This window comes from Echeneis naucrates, chromosome 21 (assembly GCF_900963305.1).
Source record: "Echeneis naucrates chromosome 21, fEcheNa1.1, whole genome shotgun sequence".
Taxonomy (NCBI): domain Eukaryota; kingdom Metazoa; phylum Chordata; class Actinopteri; order Carangiformes; family Echeneidae; genus Echeneis; species Echeneis naucrates.
In genome coordinates, this window is record NC_042531.1 from 3,975,355 (window position 1) to 3,996,553 (window position 21,199).

A 21,199-nucleotide genomic window follows, 5' to 3' on the forward strand; every position below is an offset into this window, starting at 1 on the left:
TTACTGCCAACACTTATGTTTCTCTCTCTCTCACTCTCTCTCTCTGTGTCTTGCTAATGAAAGACGATTTGAAGGCTGCCAGAGGGGATGTTGTAAAAGAAACTTCTGGAAAAAACAAACAAAGGAAACGAGAACAGAAGAGCAGCAGGAAGGTTTTCCTCTGAACAAAGACAAAAAAAAAAAAAAAATCATCTGATGGAGTGCCTCAGACGATTCCCAGCAGACTTTTTAAAAAGAAAATAAACTGTTGTATAGATGAAAAAATATATATATGTGAGTGCAATGTAATGGCTGCCATGTGTCTTCCTGCTTCCAAATGTCAGTCGGTGTAAGTCAGTGTGTAAAGTTCCTAAGCACAAGCTGGCAAGTTAACCTCTACACATGAAAAGAGGGTGTCAGAAAATAAACCTTAAGTCGTTTAGACAACTGAGCCCCAAAACAACAGCACTTAGAGAAAAAAGTGGCAAAGAAGTGAACTCACATTTAATTTAACAGGTTTAAATACAGTACATGTATTTTTTGTGACAAAATGATCATGAAACATAATAAAAAAGTTAAAATTTGTCTCTGATGCTTTTGTAAAATTTCAGATGATGGAGTTGGACGTTATTAAAATTACAAAAAGGTGACTGCTGTGCTGTTGTCCCCACTTTCTCAAAGAGATGCACAGGTGAGGGTCAACAACAAGGATATGGGTCCGATTCTCTCCAGCCAAGGGGTCCGTTTCTCAAAGCAGGTTTAACAAACTGAGTCTAACCCTGAACACTGAGTCTACTCTGAGGCAGGAAACTCTGAGTTTTCAGCTCCAGAAAAGCAGATTTCAGTTAATCTGATCAAGTTGGAGTAGTTTCACATGGAGTTAAGCACGTGCACCACAACCATAAAAAGCCAGCATAAACAGAGCCTTACTCAAGTGCTCTGCATCTCTGACATCGTGCAAAAAAAAAAAAAAAAAACAAACAAACAAAAAAAACACAGGGCAACACACAATATCTGCTGGGATGTGAGAGCATGACTACAGTTGGTAATGTTGCAAATGTAAAGACAGGGTTGTGTATGTAGATGATGGACTGTGCCGTAAAACTGTACCACAAATACCATGTGTGGTTGAAAGAGGGCAGAGTCAGAGAGAAGCTCGAGGTTAACACCAGGTTAGGTTCACAGTGTCTGTTGCTACGGTAACTGACCGAGAGCTTAAGTTTTTTTTTTTTCTCCTCTAGGAAACAGGCTAGAGTTACCCTACTTTCTCCTGTTTGAGTTACCTCCTTTTGTGAAATGGGAAAGTCAGTTTCCCCAACTTCAGGGTTTACAGAGTCAGAGTTTCCACTAAACCTGATTTGTGAAACGGCCCCAAGTTCTCTTGAGCAGGACTTAGCTCTGTGTAAGAGCGCCACCTATATGATTAAATATGAAGTGTACCTGCTTAAAAAGGAGATGCTGTCTCTGCACTGAATGTCATCACATGCTTCAAGGTCCTGTGACTGTTTCCCACGCAGCAGCCACATGATCTTTCTGGTTTATAGCGTATTTTTGCTTAATAGTCCTCGTCCTCAGAATCACTGTCTTTTCGTGTAGGGAGCGAACATCTGATCGATGACATCAGCTTGTCTTCAATCTGCTTCTTGGGGTTTTCCTCAAGGTCTGTCTTCACTGCCCCGGCCTCTGATAACCTCCACTCCAGCTCTGAGAGAGGAAGGAAAATTACAAATGTTAGTGTATTCAGGGTTGGATAAACAATATTTTGATACAGTTTTTAAGTGAGCATCTATTTTTTTTTTACTCCTACCATCAGCTTTGAGGTTCATGCCACCAAAGACCAGGGGGCCGATGAACTGGGCCTTCATCTCCCCCTCAAAGTAAACAAAGATGGTGGGCAGGTTGCGGTCGGGGTAGTTGGGGATGCAGGTGGTGGAGATGGACTTGAGGAACTTGGTTTGGGGAAACTTCCTGGCCAAGGTGCTCAGGTGCTGGTTGATGAGGGTGCACAAAGGGATGCTGGGAAAAACAGATGAAGGGAGAGGACAGAGGTGTTAGTGGTGCATCATTTACATTGTGGGAAGAAGAATAAAACAGTAAAATGCTCTCATGGCAAACTCCCAAGGCTGAGGCCATCGGCTTCATACTGCTTATTGCTTAAGTGCAGCTGCCAAAAATATTCAATTTACAATAATATTACAAAATAAATCACATTTGTCTGATTAGCACAAGAAATAATTGTGGCTATTTTCTTTCAGTCATGCAATCAAGTAATTAATTTATCTTTTAGCATCAAATAAAAAAAAAAAAAAAAAAATGTATTTTAAGTGCCAGAAAGCCACAGGCTGAAGCCCAGCTCAATGTCCAAACATTCTTATATCCAACTCAATATTTTCTGTCCCATTTCTGTCAGCCTTAAGTCGTAGAAGTGGACGGATGTCTTACCCCTGTTTGTAGAGGTGCAGCACCACCCAGATGCCATCCCCAGCCTGGTTGACCTCCTTGACGTAGTCTTGGCCTGAGATTTCGTTCACCTCTTTGAACACATTCTTTATCTGAGAAGCCTTCCACTCTGCAATACGCTTCTGTCTGCAGAGAGTAGACAATCAGTCTACAGGCAGACTAAACAGTCTCAGTTTCAAAGATTTGTGCATGGAAATGTTCAGTAAATTTTAACTAAAATAACTGGGGATGAAGTGTTCATCAAGTGTACCTTATGATGAACAAATAAAATCCAAGCTCAGTGTCCACAGTAAGTTGGTCTGATTTAGTGACTCAAAAAACAGATTTTAATTATATCTGCCATTACGGTGAGATTAAGGTTTCTGAGTCCTTCTCATAAAGTGGCAGTGTAACGCACACAGCTGGGAGATGAACTATTCTGTGAACCATTTCTCTACCTGTATAACCTCTTCTTACCTGTACATCTCAATAGCAGCCTCATCTTCCTCACCAAACTCATCTTCATTCTCCTCCAGTTCTTCTAGTGTCATGCTCTCATATGTTTTAACTGTCCAGAGAAAAAACACAAGTCAAAAGTAATTCTTTGATGAGAAAACCATTGAACGGCATCTAGTGGAATATAGCCAAGAATAAAGTACACGACCAACTTTTGAAGTATATCTGTGTGGAGTAAACTTTAATCAACAAACTGACCGACAGACTGCTGCTGGAGGGCCAGCTCCTCCTCTTCATCTTCTTTAGGGACCTCTTTGGGAGGAAGGATGCCTTTCCTCCTCAGGATGTCATTCCACTCGGTGTCTTCGTTTGGATCCTGAGGAGAGAGTCCTGTTACTCAACACTGCCTCAGAAGACTGAGAATGGGCCCTGCTCTGTACACACACTGAGTTTGGATGAGCTTGTGTGTCTGTTCAAGCACCAAAACACAGAAACGTCATTTCTGTATGTCTGACTGTAACAGGAAGTCAAACTTAAAAACCAACTTAAAGCTAAAACCGTCTAATATCCACCTCGTTCCTCTGCAGATGACACAACGACAGAAAACGTGTTGTGTCTACATCCTCCACACACTCAGGTGCAGAAGTACACCAACAAGAACTCAGACGTGTGTTTTCTGACCGGTTAGGAGGAGCAGGCTAACCGGCTAGCTAACGAAGCTAACGTGAAAACTGTCGATGACGCCCCGCTGCGCCGTTAACGGCTCCGCTCGGACGTTTTACTGACACACACTACCGACCACAGCCTAAATTTAATGGCCGAGGTCAAAGCAGAGTGTTTAAAGATCTCATTAAAGCTTCACCAACCTGCATTTTGACGGATAAAAGTCTCCTCTGAAATCACACCGCTGCTCTGCTCCCCGAGCCGGAAACAGAAGGAGCGCACACGGAGCGACTCCGGCAGGAAACACGAACCCGACACTTCCTAAAATAACCACACGATCAATCAAATGTTAAAGGAAAGTCACGCTAGACTGCCTTTATTACACTAAAGCGTGTTCTTTATTTTTTAGAAACTGTGATACAGCCGGATATTTAAGTTTTAAGATGCAGGGAACAGAGGTTTCACGGTTGGGGACAATAATACATGTGACACCAACTTCCACTTGAGGCTCAATATGACCAAATAAGGAATGAGAGCGCAGCATTCCATTTGTGGCTCAAAGCAAACAGGTGCACACACACAGACACACACACACACACACAGACACACACACAGACACACACACACACACAGACACACACAAAGACACACACACACACACACACACACACACACAGATACACACACACACACACACACACACACACACACACACACACACACACACACACAAAGACACACACACAAACACACAGACACACACACACACACAAAGATTTATTCCCTCAAAAACAAACAAAAAAACAAAGAATACACAGCTTAAATCACTTTATATATGAATGAAATAAACAAACCAAAACAAAAAAACAAACAGCATACATACAGCTGAGACACATCTGCTCTTATGGGGGCAGAAATAATATAAAATAAATAAATATATAAATATATCAAAAGTCCTCTTTAACAATAAATTAAAAGGATTCATAAAATCAGGATTTATTTTATTTACAATCTATTTTTTCCATGCAATATGGCAAAATGTGAGTGGAGAATACATACACACTCAGTCAATGTGTCAATTGTGTATTGATAAAAGTTTTACTATGTACAGTAAAGGTAAACTAGTAGGCCTGAAACTAACACAACAGCTTGTGCAGCATAAGTAAAATAACAATAAATGATAAATGTTAATGTGAAATTTTCAGTGAATTTATGGTCATACACTGAATTTTAACACATAGTGCTGGTACTAAATTATTATGGACAACACCTTCACATACACAGAGGCAGACTCACATCAACTAAGACGTGTATATGTACGTATGTTTGGGAAAGGTTTACAGGATCAACATTGTTATCCTGTCCAAGATAGATGAGCAGTTAGTGTTATCTCATGCTGTGTGTGGTGTGTTTGACAGGAGCTTGGAGGCAAGAGAGCAATTATTCAATGCACACAGAGGGTGGTGGTGGTGGTGGTGGTGGGGGGTGCACACACCTGCATGGCCTAAAGGGTTAATCAACCGATGATGGAACATTTTGAATAAATAAACAAAAATCCCATTTCTGCCATAAAACACCAGCCACAGAGCAGCAAGGCTTGGTTTTAACTGTACATAATTGCTCTTTATCTTATTTGGAAAGACTGAGATGTACAAACACTGAAAACATGATTATTTTTTGTTTTTTTTATGCTTATCCTTTTTGTTGTTTGTCTGTAAACTGTCGGTTTTAAAATACTTATCTGGCACCTGAACAGGTTCAGCCTCCTGTTCGTCCTGTTCCTCATTCCTCCTGTTAACTGGCCGTACTTACACACTTTCACTGTGAGTGATCGGACACAATCCTGCATTTCCCAGCTCATCTGCAGAGAACATAAAACTTAAGTAAGTTATTATAGTTTAGTTTTTAGTACAAAGTACAACCCCCCGCCTCTCCAGGCAGCACAGGGGGGCACAGACAATATGAAGAATGCAGGTTTTGTCTCTTAAAGGAAACTCATCTGGAAACAGATCTCTTCTGTTTCAGCAGTTTTAAAAGAAGTTGAACTTTAAATTACACCTTCCTTTATAATTGTATTGATGTCAGGAGATCCCACAGGTTTTTTTTCCCCATAAATCACCCTGAATATTTCACAAAATCCACCAATGTAAAAATAATATTGTATTATTATATATTTTATTATAATCAGAATAAAACGCAGCGAGGTGTCTTTGTCATATTAATGAATGGACTGAGTAACAAAAAGCTGCTTGTTCTGACTGAACACCTGAGAAGTGTGGAGGGTGTGTGTGTGTGTGTGTGTGTGTGTGGGGGGGGGGGGTCAACCGGAACTGGCGGAAGGGAAAGTTGGTGAAATGCGGAAGAGAAAGAAAATGAGATGAAGAGGTCTCACTTTGTCCGTTTTTATTCAGACCACAAATGTCTGGACGCTCCAGAAGTTGTGGTTCTATTGCAATCACAGTCACACAATCACTTTGTTTGATCGATTAATCAATCAATCAATCAATCAATCAATCAATCAATAAGTTTGTGCAGTCCAAAGCTTTTTGTCACTTAATGACCCCCTTAGCACTATTTCTCCAAATATTACAGATTTTTTTGACTACTCAGCATCGGAGTGATTTAAAAATATTAATTTGATAATATCTTGATGTTGGTTGATTTGAAGTTCATTACAGGAGAAACTTTCTGACAATATAAATAAAGGTTTTGTGAAAAAGACAAAAAATGAGCTGCGCTCTAAAAGCTGGTACTATTTAAATATATTTATTAGGCTAATCAGTAATATTGTACTCCCCGGCCGCAGAGTGAGCCCTCTTCCTCCACAGAGACGATCTCCGTGTGGTGTGTACAGCTGCTGCGGATCGGCCGTCTCAGCAGACTTCAGCCGGAGAAGTCCGACACCAGACCGAGTCCCGGCCGGCCCGGAGAGCCATGGATCAGCCGGACAACCGGCCGCTGTAGGTCCGAGCAGGCCGCCCCGGAGCCGGAGGGCGGACACACACCGGCCTGCGGTCCCTCCCTGCTGGAAGAAATGTGGCTGAACCCGGAGGAAGTCCTGCTGAAAAACGCCCTGAAGCTCTGGGTGACCGAGAGGAGCAACGACTTCTTCCTCCTGCAGAGGAGGAGAGGCCACGGGGAGCCGACGGGCAGGATCACAGGTAAACAACAGCAGCAACAACAACAACAATAACAACAACAACAACAGACAGGCAGGATCACAGGTAAACAACAGCAACAACAACAACAACAGACAAACAGGCAGGATCACAGGTAAACAACAGCAGCAACAACAACAACAACAATAACAACAACAACAGACAAACAGGCAGGATCACAGGTAAACAACAGCAGCAACAACAACAACAACAGACAAACAGGCAGGATCACAGGTAAACAACAGCAGCAACAACAACAACAACAACAACAACAGACAAACAGGCAGGATCACAGGTAAACAACAACAACAACAATAACAACAACAACAACAGACAAACAGGCAGGATCACAGGTAAACAACAACAACAACAGACAAACAGGCAGGATCACAGGTAAACAACAACAGCAACAATAACAACAATAACAACAACAACAGACAAACAGGCAGGATCACAGGTAAACAACAGCAGCAACAACAACAACAATAACAACAACAACAACAGCAACAACAGACAAACAGGCAGGATCACAGGTAAACAACAACAACAACAACAACAGACAAACAGGCAGGATCACAGGTAAACAACAACAACAGACAACAGACAAACAGGCAGGATCACAGGTAAACAACAACAGACAAACAGGCAGGATCACAGGTAAACAACAACAACAACAGACAAACAGGCAGGATCACAGGTAAACGACAACAACAGACAAACAGGCAGGATCACAGGTAAACAACAGCAGCAACAACAACAACAACAGACAAACAGGCAGAATCACAGGTAAACAACAACAACAACAACAACAACAACAAACAAACAGCCAATAGGAGCACAGGCAGGGCCACAGGTAAACAACAAGGCCAACAGTGGGGGGGGGGGGGTCCAGAAATCAGGATTAAAGAGTTAACTTTAAGTGTTGAGCCAAAAAATGAGGGGAAACTTGGATTATTACTAATCTTGGATTGCCCTGATACAATAGTTTGGCTCACTATGGCAACCGTGGCCATGTGACAGATTAACATGAGAGTGTAACCTTCAGCCCGCTCCAGCTGGGACTTTTCTACAAAATTTCTGTAAAAAAAATTAAAAATAAAAAATCCTCGGCGTCAAAGCAAAACTGTTTCACTTCCCAAAAAGACCAAAACCTGAAGCACCTGCAGCAGGAAGTGAGAGGGTCAAAAGTCCCATGATGGCAGAGGCAGTGAATGCATCACTTCCTAATGCTGGTTAAAATTAACTTCACTTTACTTTTCCACGACAGGCCCTTTGTTTTTTACTTCTTCTGGTATTTTACCAGAAGATTTGAACCCTAATCCTTTACCCAGAGAAGAGGAGCCGAAGTCCGAACGCCTTCCTCTAAATTCCTACTTTGAACTCTGATTTTCTTTATAGTGGGAGTCCATGATTTTACTGTCCGTACAAAAAGCTCTGTGTCATTTTGTTTAGATTGTTGTTGGATTGGTTTCTGAAGTCTCTGGAGCTGCGGTCATTATCACAACTTAAACCAGATTCTCATCAGTGCGACTGTGTTAATTTATGGATTTATGAAAGCTCAGTAAAGATTTAGGTTAACTTAAGTCAGGCTTATGTTGCAGAGGCTTTCATCTTTCCTCAGCCTTCAGTGGGATTACAGCACTCGATAACAACATTAACTCAGGATTAATTGCCCCTTCTCTCTCTGTGTTCTAGTTTTAAATATTTCATGTTTTGTTCTTGACTGTGCTATGAGAACGTTACAGAAACTGGACTGTTGTCTTTTCTGGGATTTCTGTGGTTAGCCTTTTTCTGGGGAACAGACCTCTGGCTGTAATTTCCTGCAGGAGAATTACAGGTTCTGTTGTTTCTGGGATGGTCTGGAGATCAGGCGTGGACAGTAACGAAGTAAATTTACTTGTTTTTTTTTTTTTTTTATAGTTTCTATTGATGCTCTCGTTACTCACTACTTTCGCGCTAGTCTAACATTACTCATTTCATTGTTTTTAATTGTAATTTTTTTTAACATGCAGACGTCTTTTACTCATGTAGTGAAGTTGTGTACTCTGTCCACCTCCAGTTGTGGTACATCGTCTCGGTGTTCACCCTGCAGATCCCTGGATCCTTATTTCACAGACGTCTGAGCGTGTTCTGGTTGCAGCTGCCGCTTCCCGCCGCTCTGAGTTACATCTCGGCCTGTCTGCTGCTTCCTCTGGCTCGCTTCCTCTTTGTGTTTTGTATCATGTGTGCGACAGGATTTACAGTTTTGGTCACTGAGCGGACGCTGGATTGAATAGATGAGCGACATGGAACTAGACGTGTCACAGGAAGTCTCTTCCTAAAGCCATTTTCCCTAAAACCTGCTCTCTTCTCATAAAACAGAGCAGTTGGAACTTCCTGGCCAGGTTTTCACTTTGTGTATGTGTTTATTTCCGTCGTTCCCATAGAAAGACGGGGTCAAGGGTCAAGTCCTGATGTTTAACATTAACTGATTAAACAACCTTCCCTTTGGAGTTCCTCCTCCAAAAGGCAGAGGAAGCGACGCAGAGCAGATCTTTCTGTGTTTTATGTGTCCAGCTGTAAAGATGAAAGCAGAAACCAAAAACACAATGTGGACTCGAAGCTGTTAAAACACGCTCCGGCTCCAGATCACACCACTGAGGACAAACTGCCATGCCCTGATTTCTGGGAGGGGGGCCGGGCAACCAAACATCTGCAGCTGATCAGTCTCTTCATACTAAACCTTGTTTTTATTTCCAACCAAATATTTTCCGCTATTAATCTAAAGTACACGCGAAGGAGCCTTTTTCCAACGAGCCTTTTATTTTTTAGTATTAATGCTCTGAGGTGGACGTAGACATTTATTTCATTCATTAATAGACAGACATCAGTCTTCTGCTGCAGCGTGACAGTGACTCATATCGACTCCCATCTCCGTTTTCCTGCACTCTTGGAAACTTCTCTGGGCTTTGTGGTGGCAGATGGATGCTTTTGTGCTGCCAGGCTTCGGGCAGGTCGACGCTGGTTCTAAGATCTGATTTACCTTTTGGCACAGAGCCAGAGCCGTCTGCTGGAAGACGATCTATATTTACAACCAGCATGCTTCCTCCACAGTGTTTTTTTTTTGCTGCATTGTGACTAACAGTATAGTTTCCCAGCATTTTAATGATATAATATAAATAAAAAAGGAATAAAGGCCTTTTAAACTGCACGCTGACTCTCACAAAGCCTCCAGTGAATTTCATTCTGCTTCGGGTTAGTAGCTGTTTTTGGCAGCTTATGGTGCGTTCACTGCAGGTTTTATAGGCCGTCAACCCCGAAGCTTTTAAATTTTATCATGTGTGCAGAACCCTCTCACTCAGTAGATGGAGATCCCACTGCCCAGTCACAACTTTGACACGCAGCTTTGTCATTTGCTGTGATTGATAAAGTTGTCAGAGAAAGTTCAAAGTCGATCAAGTGTGAAATGTGCTCTTTAAGAATCAGCTCTGTTTGTAGGTAATCCCTCAGCCCTGAACCTTTGAAATAAACATATTAAAAAGAGCCAAAGTTTGAAGTGATTAATGAATGCTGTAAAAAAACATCTACAGCTCTGCCTCCCTAAAAAGGTCACGCTCCAGTACAGTCGGCCAAAGAAGGTTTGCCAGCTTCATATATTTGTATATTTAAACGGAAACATGTCTGCAGCTTTGTAAATAATAATCATTTACATTTCCAAACTGATCTGAGAGTTAAACAGCAGCCGATGACCTTTTAATATGTTTCTTTTCAGCTCATACAATGTGTGCTTAAGCATTCTGTTAATGGCTCATGTCTTTGAATTGGGTTGAAGCTTTAAGACTCAGACTGTATGTGATCACATGAAGATGGCGAGCAGCCGAAGAAGAAGCGACCAAAAAGTGTCCACACCCAGCCACGTGACCACATTCACACCACAAGCATTCTTTGTGTGTCGAGTGGAACGTGAGCACCAAACTGAAGCCGACCCTGAAGTGCATGAATTTAATGGTTGAACCAGACGATGTTTTAAATGCAGATAAACATATACAGTCATTTAAATGAGGAATTTAGAAGGTACAAAACAACAAACACACAAGTTTGTAGGTGTTTAGTTCACATAATTTGAGGCCCAGTCTGAATTGTGTGTTTTGTTATCCGTGCAGGTCTCCTAGTGGGAGCACTGGACACGGTGCTGGACTCAAACGCCCGGGTCACCCCCTTCCGAATCCTGCTCCAGGTCCCCGGCTCTCAGATCAGCTGGGTCATCGCCAGCGGTGAGATGAACCGTCATGTCTCCCTCTCTTCCTGCTGTCTGGAGTTATCAGGCGGTCGGATCTGTGTGTGCTGTGTTTCTGTTTTTCTTTCCCCTCGGATGATTCATTCTCGTTGTTTTGTCTTTGTGTTGGTCAGGAGCCGCCATCGAGGAGGTGAACAAGCACTGGGATTGGCTGGTCCACAACCTGCTTCACTCCCTGTCTGTGTTTGAGAACAAGGAGGATGTCGCCAGCTTTGTCAAAGGAAAAGTCAAGGTGTGAAACCTGATTTTGAAACGTGTTTACAAAGATGTAAGGATCAGAGCAGAACATCTGGAGATTAGATGATGATGATGATGATGATGATGAAAACCCAAACTGAGGGCGCTCCCTCCTCTGCAGGGCCTCATCGCGGAGGAGGTGCAGGGCCGGCAGGCGGCCCAGGAGGAGGACCCGGAGAAGTTCAGGGAGGCGCTGATGAAGTTCGAGCTGCGCTTCGGCCTCCCGTCATCGGAGAAACTGGTGACGTTTTACTCCTGCTGCTGCTGGAAGGGCCGGGTGCCTCGGCAGGGCTTCCTCTACCTCAGCATCAACCACATGGCCTTCTACTCCTTCCTGCTGGGGAAGGAAGGTCTGTACACCAAAGTGAGGGCTCTGCTTGTTGAGACAGTTAGGGAGTGATCGAGCGCCCTCTGTTCCTTCAGCCGGATCAGTTATAAAGCAGTGAGCCAATCTAGATCACCAACATGTAAAACACGGTGCTGCTGGGCCAACTTTTTTTTTCCTCTTCTTCTTCTTCTTCTTCTCTTTCTCAGTCAAATTTGTCATTCCCTGGGCGGAGATGACGGGGCTGGAGCGGGTCTCCACCGGTTTGATGACGGAGGCGATCCGGGTCAACACCCGGCAGCGGCAGAGGGAGTTCTCCATGTTCCTGAACCTGGACGAGGCGTTCAGGGTCATAGGTCAGCTGGCTGACATCGCCCTCAGGCGGCTGCTGGACAGCGAGGGCCTGGAGCTGGACCGAGTCCTGCAGCAGCCCACACGCATCACCAAGAGGTCAGAACAGGCCGACAAGACGCGGCTCGTTTAAGTTCACGTTTTCAGTGATTTCTCAGGCGTCGATCTGAATGTTCTGGCTGAGGAGAGTAAATAAAGTGGAAACCTGGCAGCTTTGTTATCTCTGCACAGCTGGACGTTCACAGAGCGAAGTGGGCGTTGGTTCGGAAAGTTTCAGAAGAGGTTTGATACAGCTCCCCCTAATCTGATGTGTGTGTCGGGGCTTTCCAGAGTTTTTGACCACCTGACAAATAGAGGAAGGAAAGTGAAACAGATAAGAGCTGCCCGCAAACACACATCTGATGCTGGTGTGCGTTTTATTTTGTGTTAGTATCACATTACTGTCTCAGCTCGCATTGTGCGTCCTGTTAACTGTAAAGCGCTGTCAACCGGCTGCACAAACAACATGGTGCGAAACTTTTTTCTCACAGCTCTGCTCCATCGCTGTGACCTGCTGGGTGACTCGACCTCAAAACCAAAACAGGAAGTTGAGTTAAAGTCGACGGAGTTAAGTGTAGTTCACATTAATAATGCATGTTTTTGCTGTAGCAGCTGTAGCAGATGGATTTAGTACACTGTAGTAAACAAAGTTAATCAAAAACAAACGACAAGATGAGACAAAGATGAGGACAGGGACTCCATCACTGAACAGAGGGGGTGTGAATAAAAATGCTTTAACTGAGAAACACCAGAAGCTGAATTTAAACGAAGACTTAAAGTCAGAAGATTAGTTTCTGCTGAGAAACTTTAAATTGGTTCTTCGCTGCCTTCTGTAATCAACCAACAACAGAAATCTGTTTCTTGACTTTTAAAAGCGTATCATCCCCTCAGTGTCTTCAGTGCCTACACATATAATTATTCTTGATGGGAATCCTTCAGGGAAGAATATGAATTGGGTCACAGATTGGAGAAAAACAAAGAAAAAAATAGAAAACTGAGCTCATCTCCTCGGGGTTCAAACCGGATTTGGCTCCTTGTCATGGAGGGCAGTATGCTGTCCTTCATGACTGCAAATCTGCCCTTCTGCCCGTCAATATGTGCACAATGTGCCAGTGTGTGGGAGTTTACAACAACACTGAAGACCTCAGTTCTCCAAGTGGAGCAGGAATTAGGTCATCTGTTGCTCTGTGGGAGAGAAGCATCGCCCCAAAAATAGATCTGTTGTTTCTCATCCTCCCTGAGGTTCACCCCAGGTCTGTCCGTCAGAGAGAGCTGAATAAAGGCGTTTTTGTGGGGAAGACCTAAAATGTGATTACATTTGAGTCGGATGAACTCTCCTTCCGCTGAAGGTCACATGATTTCGCCCAGTTATGTCTGAACTCACTGTGGTGAATGATCGTACGTACGTTGTCGTTTTATTCGTGTTTAATGTTCACCGAGCATTTTCTGCCAAGCTGAACGATGTAATCATTCATCAGAAATGTGAAATTCCTTGATATTTATTTCTCTCTGCTGTTGAAAAGTAGATATCAGCTTAGCCAAAATAAAAGCGTTTCATTGACCCGTGTGCAGCTGGAAGGGAAAGTGAGTGAGAAGGCAAAGCTCTTAGCAGTCCATCCGTCTGTCTGCGATGCTTTTCTTTCCTAATGACCATAAATTGGATCTAAACCTAATATTCTGCCTCCTCCTCCTCTCCTCAGGATCCTGGAGGAGCAGGCGCTGAGGGAGTACGTCCTGGCTCTGTTCAGGCTCCCTCGTGGCGAAAGACTCCACGAAGTGGCGTCCTGCTCGGTGTGGACGCCGCACGCTCGCTGCCACACGGCCGGGACTCTCTACACCACCGACAGCTACCTGTGTTTCTGCAGCCGGGAGGAGGGCAGCTGCATCCTGCTCATTCCCCTCTCAGAGGTACGTACGGCCTGCGGAGAAAACTTCAGCCCTCTTTCCTTGCAGATGAACCAGGTTCACTTCACTGACTTCACGTCTGCAGGAAGGGAGGAACAGAAGAGGGCCGTTGGTTTATTAGCTCAGTTTAACCAGCTGATCCACAGACTGTCCTCCGTCCTCCGTCTGTTCCGACCCTTTAGCTTTGTCTGAGCCCGGCTTTCTATAACGGCTGTGTGTTCTGAGGTAGGTAGTTTTACAGCCTGTGTTTATTCTGTCAGCTGCAGGTTAAAGAGTAACATGGGGACTGGTTTCATGTTCACACACATTAACACATTGCAAACACAAAGAGAAGTTATCTGCTGCAGGCTAACTTCACACACAGAAGACTGGGGAGGAATGCCAGGTTATTTTAAACGTACAATACATTTTCTCACATGCTCAGGGGGACTAACGTCAAATGTTGGTGTAAACTAGAAGACGAACACCAAAAATGTAAAATAGTGGCTCGTATTGTATGCTTTGTTGTTGTTGTGCTGCTTCATTTTGGTTTTGTTGTTTCTGAGAAGCAGAGATTAGGCAGCCAGCTGCCCGGCCCGCTCGTGAACAATGTTCAGTTTCTTCTTCTTCTTCTGCGGTTTAATCCTCTTTCCTCTGTTTTCTGTTGAGTCATTGTCTTTAGAAAAGCATAATCGCCTCCTCCCACCTAATCTGTCGCGGTGAGGAGGTAATAATTCCCCCCCTGCTCCTGCAGTCTCTTTAACCTCCATTGTCTGGTGTGTTCCTGCTCACTTCCTGTGGGTTTTGTGGTGACATCAGGGTAGATTCTCTCCATTTGTTGTCATCTTAGTGTGTGTTACATTTAGTTATACTGCCGCGCTGTATAATTCTGGTTCACCTGTTTGTTGTTCAAATTTAATATTTGAAAATGTTGACAACATTAAAATTTAAACTACAGGTATCGACTGTCAAATAAATATTTATTTTTGATGTTCATGACCTGAGTTCAGACGTGGTACATAAATATAACTGGAAGGATGTAAACACGTGTGCATAACAATTCAGTCACTAGAGTTTCCTGCCTAAGTTTATTTGCTGGACTTCCTTCATCTCCTCTTTGCCCCGTTAGCGGTGGGAATCAGCCCAGGTTGCTCAAACGGAGCGTGTGATTTTTAAGCCTCGTCTCCTCGACTCTCTCCTCAGGTGTTATCGATAGAAAAAGCGGAGAGCACCAGCTCGCTCCCCAACCCCGTCATCGTGAGCCTTCGGACTAAGAAAGCTTTCCAGCTGATCGAGCTGCAGGACAGAGACGAGCTGGTGGGGAGTCTGAGCTGCAGGCTGAAAGCTCTGCAGTGGAAACAGTCCATGTTTCGCAGCAAGAAGGAGAGGAGCGTGGTGCGTTCAAGTGCCTTCACTTCTTCATCTGATCAGAAAACCTTCTCTGGAGCTTCGTGAAAAAATAAAGATAATAGAACAGGATGTGAAATGCAATTCATGTAGCTACATCTTATTATTGCTGCCATTTGCTCCGTCATCACATCTAATGGAAACGATCACAAACATGACAGATATTTTCTCAGATTCAGCCTCAGAGATTTTGCACTGGAGGTCAGAGGTTTCCATCTTAAAATGCTTCAGTTGTTGCTGCTCATTTGTTTTGTACCTCAGAGCTCCCCGACGCCTTACTACACCTTCTACTACGACACCGGCTTCTCGGACGAGGAGGAGATCGAGGAGCAGGTTCTGCGCAACACGGTCAACAGCGAGGCCCTGATGACGGCCTTCCACCAAAACCAGCCGGGAGCCAACGGCAACAAGGTGAGCGGACTCTCAGGTCCCGAGCTCTTGGTTCCCTTTTGTTTCGCCTGAAAAAGGCTGAATGTGTGAATCTGTGTCAGAGCATGGAGCAGGTGAAGGAGCGGCTGTGGGACGATCATTTCTCAGAGTTCGGCCGCGGCGTCCACATGTTTCGTACGGAGAAGATCCAGAGGCTCGTCGCCATGGGGATACCAGAGTCGCTGCGTGGGGAGCTGTGGATGACGCTTTCTGGTGAGAAAGAGAGAGAGAGAGTGCTGTGGCGAGCTCTAAGACTGTTTCTGCATCCTTACAATCGCTTGACGGACACAGAAAATGGCCAACAAAACAGCTGTAGCACAGATGCACAAAAACAAAAAGGCGGTTGTGTTCAGCATGTTAATTTATTGGAACTGATAATTGATTCACAGCCGTCGGACAAACGAGCTTCATGCATTGTGTGATTACAGATGAGGTGGAGATGACACACAACTGTTGATCCAACTTTGCAACACTTCTGAAAAGCCATTTTTGTTTTAGAGGAAGTAGATCCACCAGAAGTAAAGACTTAAGTCCAGTAGCAGTTTTTTCTTTTTTATACTAAATGGCACAACAGACAGACTTCTTTTTTTTTTTAGACTTGATTGATACTGAAAGAGAAACCACAGCTAGGACATAACTTTCTCTTTGCTTCCACCTTGCCAGCCTCGTAAACCAAACTATTTTCACGCCATTATTTTGGTTGGCTGTCACTTCCTCTGCTCACTCTCACTTCTCTGTGCTTCAGTGTGGCTGATTGTGTGTTGTTAGTGTGTCAGTGTCCTAAAGAGCGCCTGCTGATTGTCACCATCTCTTCCCCTGTCGTGTTGCAGATGCATCTTCAGAGCTGGAGTCTCATCAGGGCTACTACACCAACCTGGTGCAGAAGTCGATGGGCCAGAGCAACCTGGCCACGGAGGAGATCGAACGCGACCTTCACCGCTCCCTGCCGGACCATCCTGCTTTCCAAAACCCCACCGGGATCGCCGCGCTCAGGCGCGTCCTCACTGCCTACGCTCATCGCAACCCAAAGATCGGATACTGTCAGGTGAGAGAGCAGAGCGGAGGAGACGCTGTCGGGGAAAAAACAATGGCTGAGAACGAGCGAAGGGCAAATACAGGAAATTTTAAACACTGACGTCTTGGATTTATGTTTCTCTGTCCAGTCTATGAACATCCTCGCCTCAGTGCTGCTGCTCTACGCCAAAGAAGAAGAAGCTTTCTGGCTGCTCGTGGCTGTTTGTGAGAGGATGCTGCCCGACTACTTCAACCGCAGAGTCATAGGTGAGAGGTCGAAGGTCAATCATTCACTGAGTTACAGCAGCTGCTGCTGCTTGTTTAAAGGCACATGAGATGTTCAGTCATGTAACCTATGTTTCCTCTGTTGGAGCATTTGATGACACGAAGACTGAGGTTATTTTGTCTGACACTAAAAGAAGAGCTCATTTCCTGTGTTTGTGTGGATGTATGTTTATGAATGTAAGGAGCACTTGAAAACAATTTCCTCTTGCTTTTAATGGTCAGATGTTTGTGTTCACCTCTTCATCTCTGACACAGCACAGATTGTGTTTGTTTAACAGATCATACTTTTCTTAGTATCACCAATTTCCCCTTCAGAGACAAAAACAGCAATGACTCGAACCGATCAACAGTGTGTGTGTGTGTGTGTGTGTGTGTGTGTGTGACCGCATCTTCAGTGAAAATGTTAATGTCACTAAGTGTGGCTGTGGTCAGACGGCACTTCCTAGAAGGATAAAATAATTATTGTTTTGTGTCTCAGGAGTTTTTGTTGACCATAATGAAGAGAAAAAGTAACATGTTGTTCTGTTGCTGCCATCTTGTGGTCAAAGCTGTGAAAACTAAATTAGTAGTTCGCTGTGTTTTCCTCCTACAGGAGCTCAGGTGGATCAGTCCGTGTTTGAGGAGCTGATCCGGGAGCGTTTACCAGAGCTGGCCGAGCACGTCCCCGACCTCTCCTCGCTGTCCTCCGTCTCCCTCTCCTGGTTCCTCACCCTCTTCCTCAGCGTCCTGCCCTTCCACAGCGCCGTCTGCGTGGTCGACTGCTTCTTCTTCCACGGAATCAAGGCCATCTTCCAGCTGGGGTTGGCCGTGCTGGAGGCCAACGCTGCCCAGCTCTCTGCCAGCATCGATGACGGGCAGGCACTTATGATTCTCACCAGGTAAGATTTGATCGTGAGCTGAACTTAGACGTTTCTCATGATTCAAGTAAATCTAAATCCTGCTCAGTCACTGCCTTAAACCAGAGACATTTATGGCAGCTGTGCGGCTGTAAACATTTTAAATCATAACCCAGAAGATGCTCATTTGTTGGACGAGGTCGTTCAGAGGTGGCACAGTTGTTTTCTTGTTTTTATCAAACCTCTTCTTTGCAGTTTTCTGGACCAGGTTGGAAGTAAGGAGTCGTCCTGCTTCCCGTCCTCCCCGCCTGCTGCAGAGGAGAGCGGCTGCAGCAGTGACGCCGATCATCCTGCTGTGGCACATGCAAACATCACCGACCTCATCAACGAGTCCTACGAGGTGAGATGAATAGACAAAAATTGGTCACGTCGTTCAGTTACTGGACTGGATTATTCTGTTATCTGTGTCTTCCCTCGACAGAAATTCGGAGACCTGACTGTGCGGCAGATCGAGAGGCTTCGCTGTCGACACAGAATCCGGGTGCTGCAGGCTCACGAAGACACCACCAAAGAAAATGCTGTGAGCAAAGCAGATGTTTCTGAAGCAGCTTTAAAGGAAATGATAACTTCAGAACTGATGATCTGTACTGTGTCTGTGCAGCTGAGATTGGTGGCTCCAGATGTTTCCCTTCCTGCAGAGCTCCTGGCTGATGTCTACGACCTCTTCAAGGTATCTCCTGAACCCTTTTCCACGGAGGTTTGTCAGAAAACTGAGCTTTATAATGCTATGATCCGTGGTTTCTCCCCTCCCCCCGTCCAGACGGAGCACTTTATCAGTCTGTACTGGGGCGACAGCAGCTCTGCTGCGGCGGCGGAGGCGGCAGCGTGGAGTTATGGAGTCTCCGGTCGCTCCTACATGGAGCGGCAGTACCGTCTGGACCGTCCGCAGTTCAAGAGCCTGTACGGGCTGCTGGTGCCGTGGCCCGGCGGCTCGAACCAGCACGCCGACACGGTGGCCAACCGCACCTTCACCCTCCTGGACCAGGACCAAGACAACCTGGTGACCTTCAGAGAGTTTGCCGGCTGGCTGGGTGAGTTGCTGCTGACGCCTCATGTCTGTAATTCACTGTGCGTAAAACAGACACTTCAATTCAACGTCTCCTCATTTTCAGACGCTTTGTACTGTGAAGAGTTCAATGAGAAAATACAACTGCTGTACCGACTCCACATCCCTCCAGGTTGTTCTGTTGGCACCAAGTCATGATACGTTTGTCCTGTAATTCAGGGATTAACTTTACTGTGTGTGTGTGTTTGTAGCACTGACAGAAAGTGAGGATGACCCCTCAGTGATGAAGAGCCCTCTGCTGTCCACCACCAGACCGCTCTGTGTTAATCTGCCCTCCGGTCAGCCAGGCTATTCATCAGCTCAACAAAACTAAAATAATAATAAAAAAACACACAATAAAATAGGCAACACAAACTATGTGTCTTGTGTACATCTAACATGCAACTGAGACTTTGGTTCCAGATGCTGGAGGTGGAGTGAAAGATTATCAGGAGCAGCTGAAGCAGATGCTGGAGGATCTGGCCAAAAAGAAGGAGAAGGATGTGGAGAAACCTCTGCCACTGATGAACCAGGTAACTATCGAAATGAAACACAATCCTTACCTGTGCGTTAGAGTGTCTGACTCTGCTGTGATATACAAACTGATCCAGATTGTGGCCATTATCATTTAACTATGTTACTAAAACCCAGAACTTGTGTCTTTAAATAGCTTTTTCTATCCTATCTCATATAAACTGGCTCAGTTTACACAGAAAACACACATTCATTGTTTTTTTTTTTGTGTAAATCAGTTTATATAGATAAAAAAAAATATGAATTGATAAAATGTGTTTGAAGTGCTGTTGTAAACCGCCTCATCTCTTCCTCTGCAGTGGGAGTTCATCCAGTTTTGTAAAACACTCTACAGTATGTTCCACGGTGACCCGGAGGAGAACGACCTCTTCCAGGCCATCGCCACTGTGACCAGCCTCGTGCTGCAGATCGGCGAGGCTGGCCACCGAGGGGGACACGGCTCGGGGTCAGAGGTCACCGGCCAGGAGGAGCTGAAGGGAGCGCAGCCCGCGCAGGTGGCCTCTGAGAGCGCCGGCGGAGGCCGAGGGGGCTTGGCGGCGGAGAAGGAGTGGACGGTCAGCTACGCTCAGATCCTGGCATCGCTGCTGACCGAGCAAGCGTTGGTGAACTTTTTCGAGAAGCCGGTGGATCTGTCGGCGCTGATCGCCGTGGCCAGGGAGAAGCAGTACCACCAACGGGTGGGCTTGCTCACACTGCAGCAGGGGAGGTGACTGAAATGTGAACAGCGGAGCTGCGACAGAAGCCAAATATCTCAGTATCAACTGTGACAGCCTTAAAGTTATGTGACACTTCTTATATCTGTAGTACGACTGACACAAGTGACGCCCTGATCCAAATCTGCCTGTAGCTGACAACAGAGATGAGCTTTGGTTTTTTTAGCTCCAAAGCTCTAACCATGATTTTGTGCTATGGATGATGGGAAATTACAATTATTGCCTTCTTATGTCACCGTGAGGTTGCCTGCAGTTAGACTTTCCTGTGAATAACCTGCCACCACTTTCTCTCATTAAGGTACCCCCGATAAAGTGTCAGTTACTAATGCTTTACAGATCAGTTATAAGCATTTCATTTAATCAGCTTTTCACTTTCCTGGCTGTGAAACATTTCCTGAGAGTCATTAATAGTGTCTCACCTTCTAATACACCAGTCAGTCATTAACAAAATGCTTTTTCATTTCATATCAAGCCAACATCTGAAGCTAGTAAGTCAAATAAAAGACTAAAATATTAAAAACTCTTAATTTTTCCAGTCAAACATTCCTTCAAAGTAGGAAAACTGTTCAACTAAAGCATTAAAGACAAAAGAGCTGCTGCAGGAGGATGAAAACTGTTCACCTATCTATGAAGTATTAGTACGTACATAACTCATAACCCCTCATAAAGGCTGCCTTATTAGAAAGTTTGTTCTACTAATCATTACAAGCATAAAGACAAACCTAGCATGAGCTGAGTGTCTCTTTTTTTTTGTTTTGTTTTGTTTTTTTTTTTTACAGATTTTTATAACTTCTGTTTCCTTGAATGTCATGGCCCAATTACAGATGTTTTCTAAACTTTTTTCAAAATACTGGAAAATAATCTGCAGTGAGCTGAAACAGCTGTGGGGAAAAAGACAACACTGGTGAAACTGTCTTTCAAAATAAATCATGTTGCTGAAAAAAACAACAGCTTTCTTTCTTTTCTTCTTTAGAAGCAAACAGGCATAAAGATTATTCATCTGTTTCCCTGTCAGAAGTGATTTGGTCCTTCCTCTCGTTCCTCCTGAGAGCTACGTTTAAACGTTTGT

General features: G+C 44.6%; 2 protein-coding genes across 2 annotated transcripts; one reads left to right on the plus strand and one right to left on the minus strand.

Moving 5' to 3' along the window:
* Positions 1-461: 461 nt before the first annotated feature.
* Positions 462-3,819, minus strand: pdcl3 (phosducin-like 3). The gene is made up of 6 exons (XM_029530655.1): positions 3,741-3,819; positions 3,133-3,250; positions 2,896-2,986; positions 2,422-2,565; positions 1,787-1,995; positions 462-1,683 (listed from the first exon to the last, which is right to left on the minus strand). Exons 1-6 carry the CDS (start codon positions 3,744-3,746, stop codon positions 1,535-1,537), a joined length of 717 nt encoding a protein of 238 aa, XP_029386515.1. The 5' UTR covers positions 3,747-3,819; the 3' UTR covers positions 462-1,534.
* A 2,558-nt stretch (positions 3,820-6,377) lies between these two features.
* Positions 6,378-21,067, plus strand: tbc1d8 (TBC1 domain family member 8). Its single transcript, XM_029530926.1, has 20 exons — positions 6,378-6,698; positions 10,838-10,948; positions 11,085-11,203; positions 11,330-11,558; positions 11,743-11,983; positions 13,624-13,831; positions 15,011-15,202; positions 15,476-15,625; positions 15,706-15,856; positions 16,474-16,688; positions 16,807-16,924; positions 17,535-17,820; positions 18,034-18,178; positions 18,260-18,358; positions 18,440-18,508; positions 18,599-18,869; positions 18,951-19,016; positions 19,096-19,182; positions 19,307-19,416; positions 19,717-21,067. Exons 1-20 carry the CDS (start codon positions 6,572-6,574, stop codon positions 20,125-20,127), a joined length of 3,405 nt encoding a protein of 1,134 aa, XP_029386786.1. The 5' UTR covers positions 6,378-6,571; the 3' UTR covers positions 20,128-21,067.
* Positions 21,068-21,199: the final 132 nt, after the last annotated feature.

Excerpts from the sequence above, each read along its gene's own strand:
- pdcl3 (XM_029530655.1), bottom strand. Across the intron at positions 2,987-3,132 it reads CCTCCAGCAGCAGTCTGTCG|TTAAAACATATGAGAGCATG; the intron begins GTCAGTTTGTTG and ends TTCTCTGGACAG. Across the intron at positions 2,566-2,895 it reads GCTGCTATTGAGATGTACAG|ACAGAAGCGTATTGCAGAGT; the intron begins GTAAGAAGAGGT and ends TACTCTCTGCAG.
- tbc1d8 (XM_029530926.1), top strand. The coding sequence starts at position 6,572 with ATGTGGCTGAACCCGGAGGAAGTCCTGCTGAAAAACGCCCTGAAGCTC. Across the intron at positions 16,925-17,534 it reads CTTCAACCGCAGAGTCATAG|GAGCTCAGGTGGATCAGTCC; the intron begins GTGAGAGGTCGA and ends TTCCTCCTACAG. Across the intron at positions 19,183-19,306 it reads CTGTGTTAATCTGCCCTCCG|ATGCTGGAGGTGGAGTGAAA; the intron begins GTCAGCCAGGCT and ends CTTTGGTTCCAG.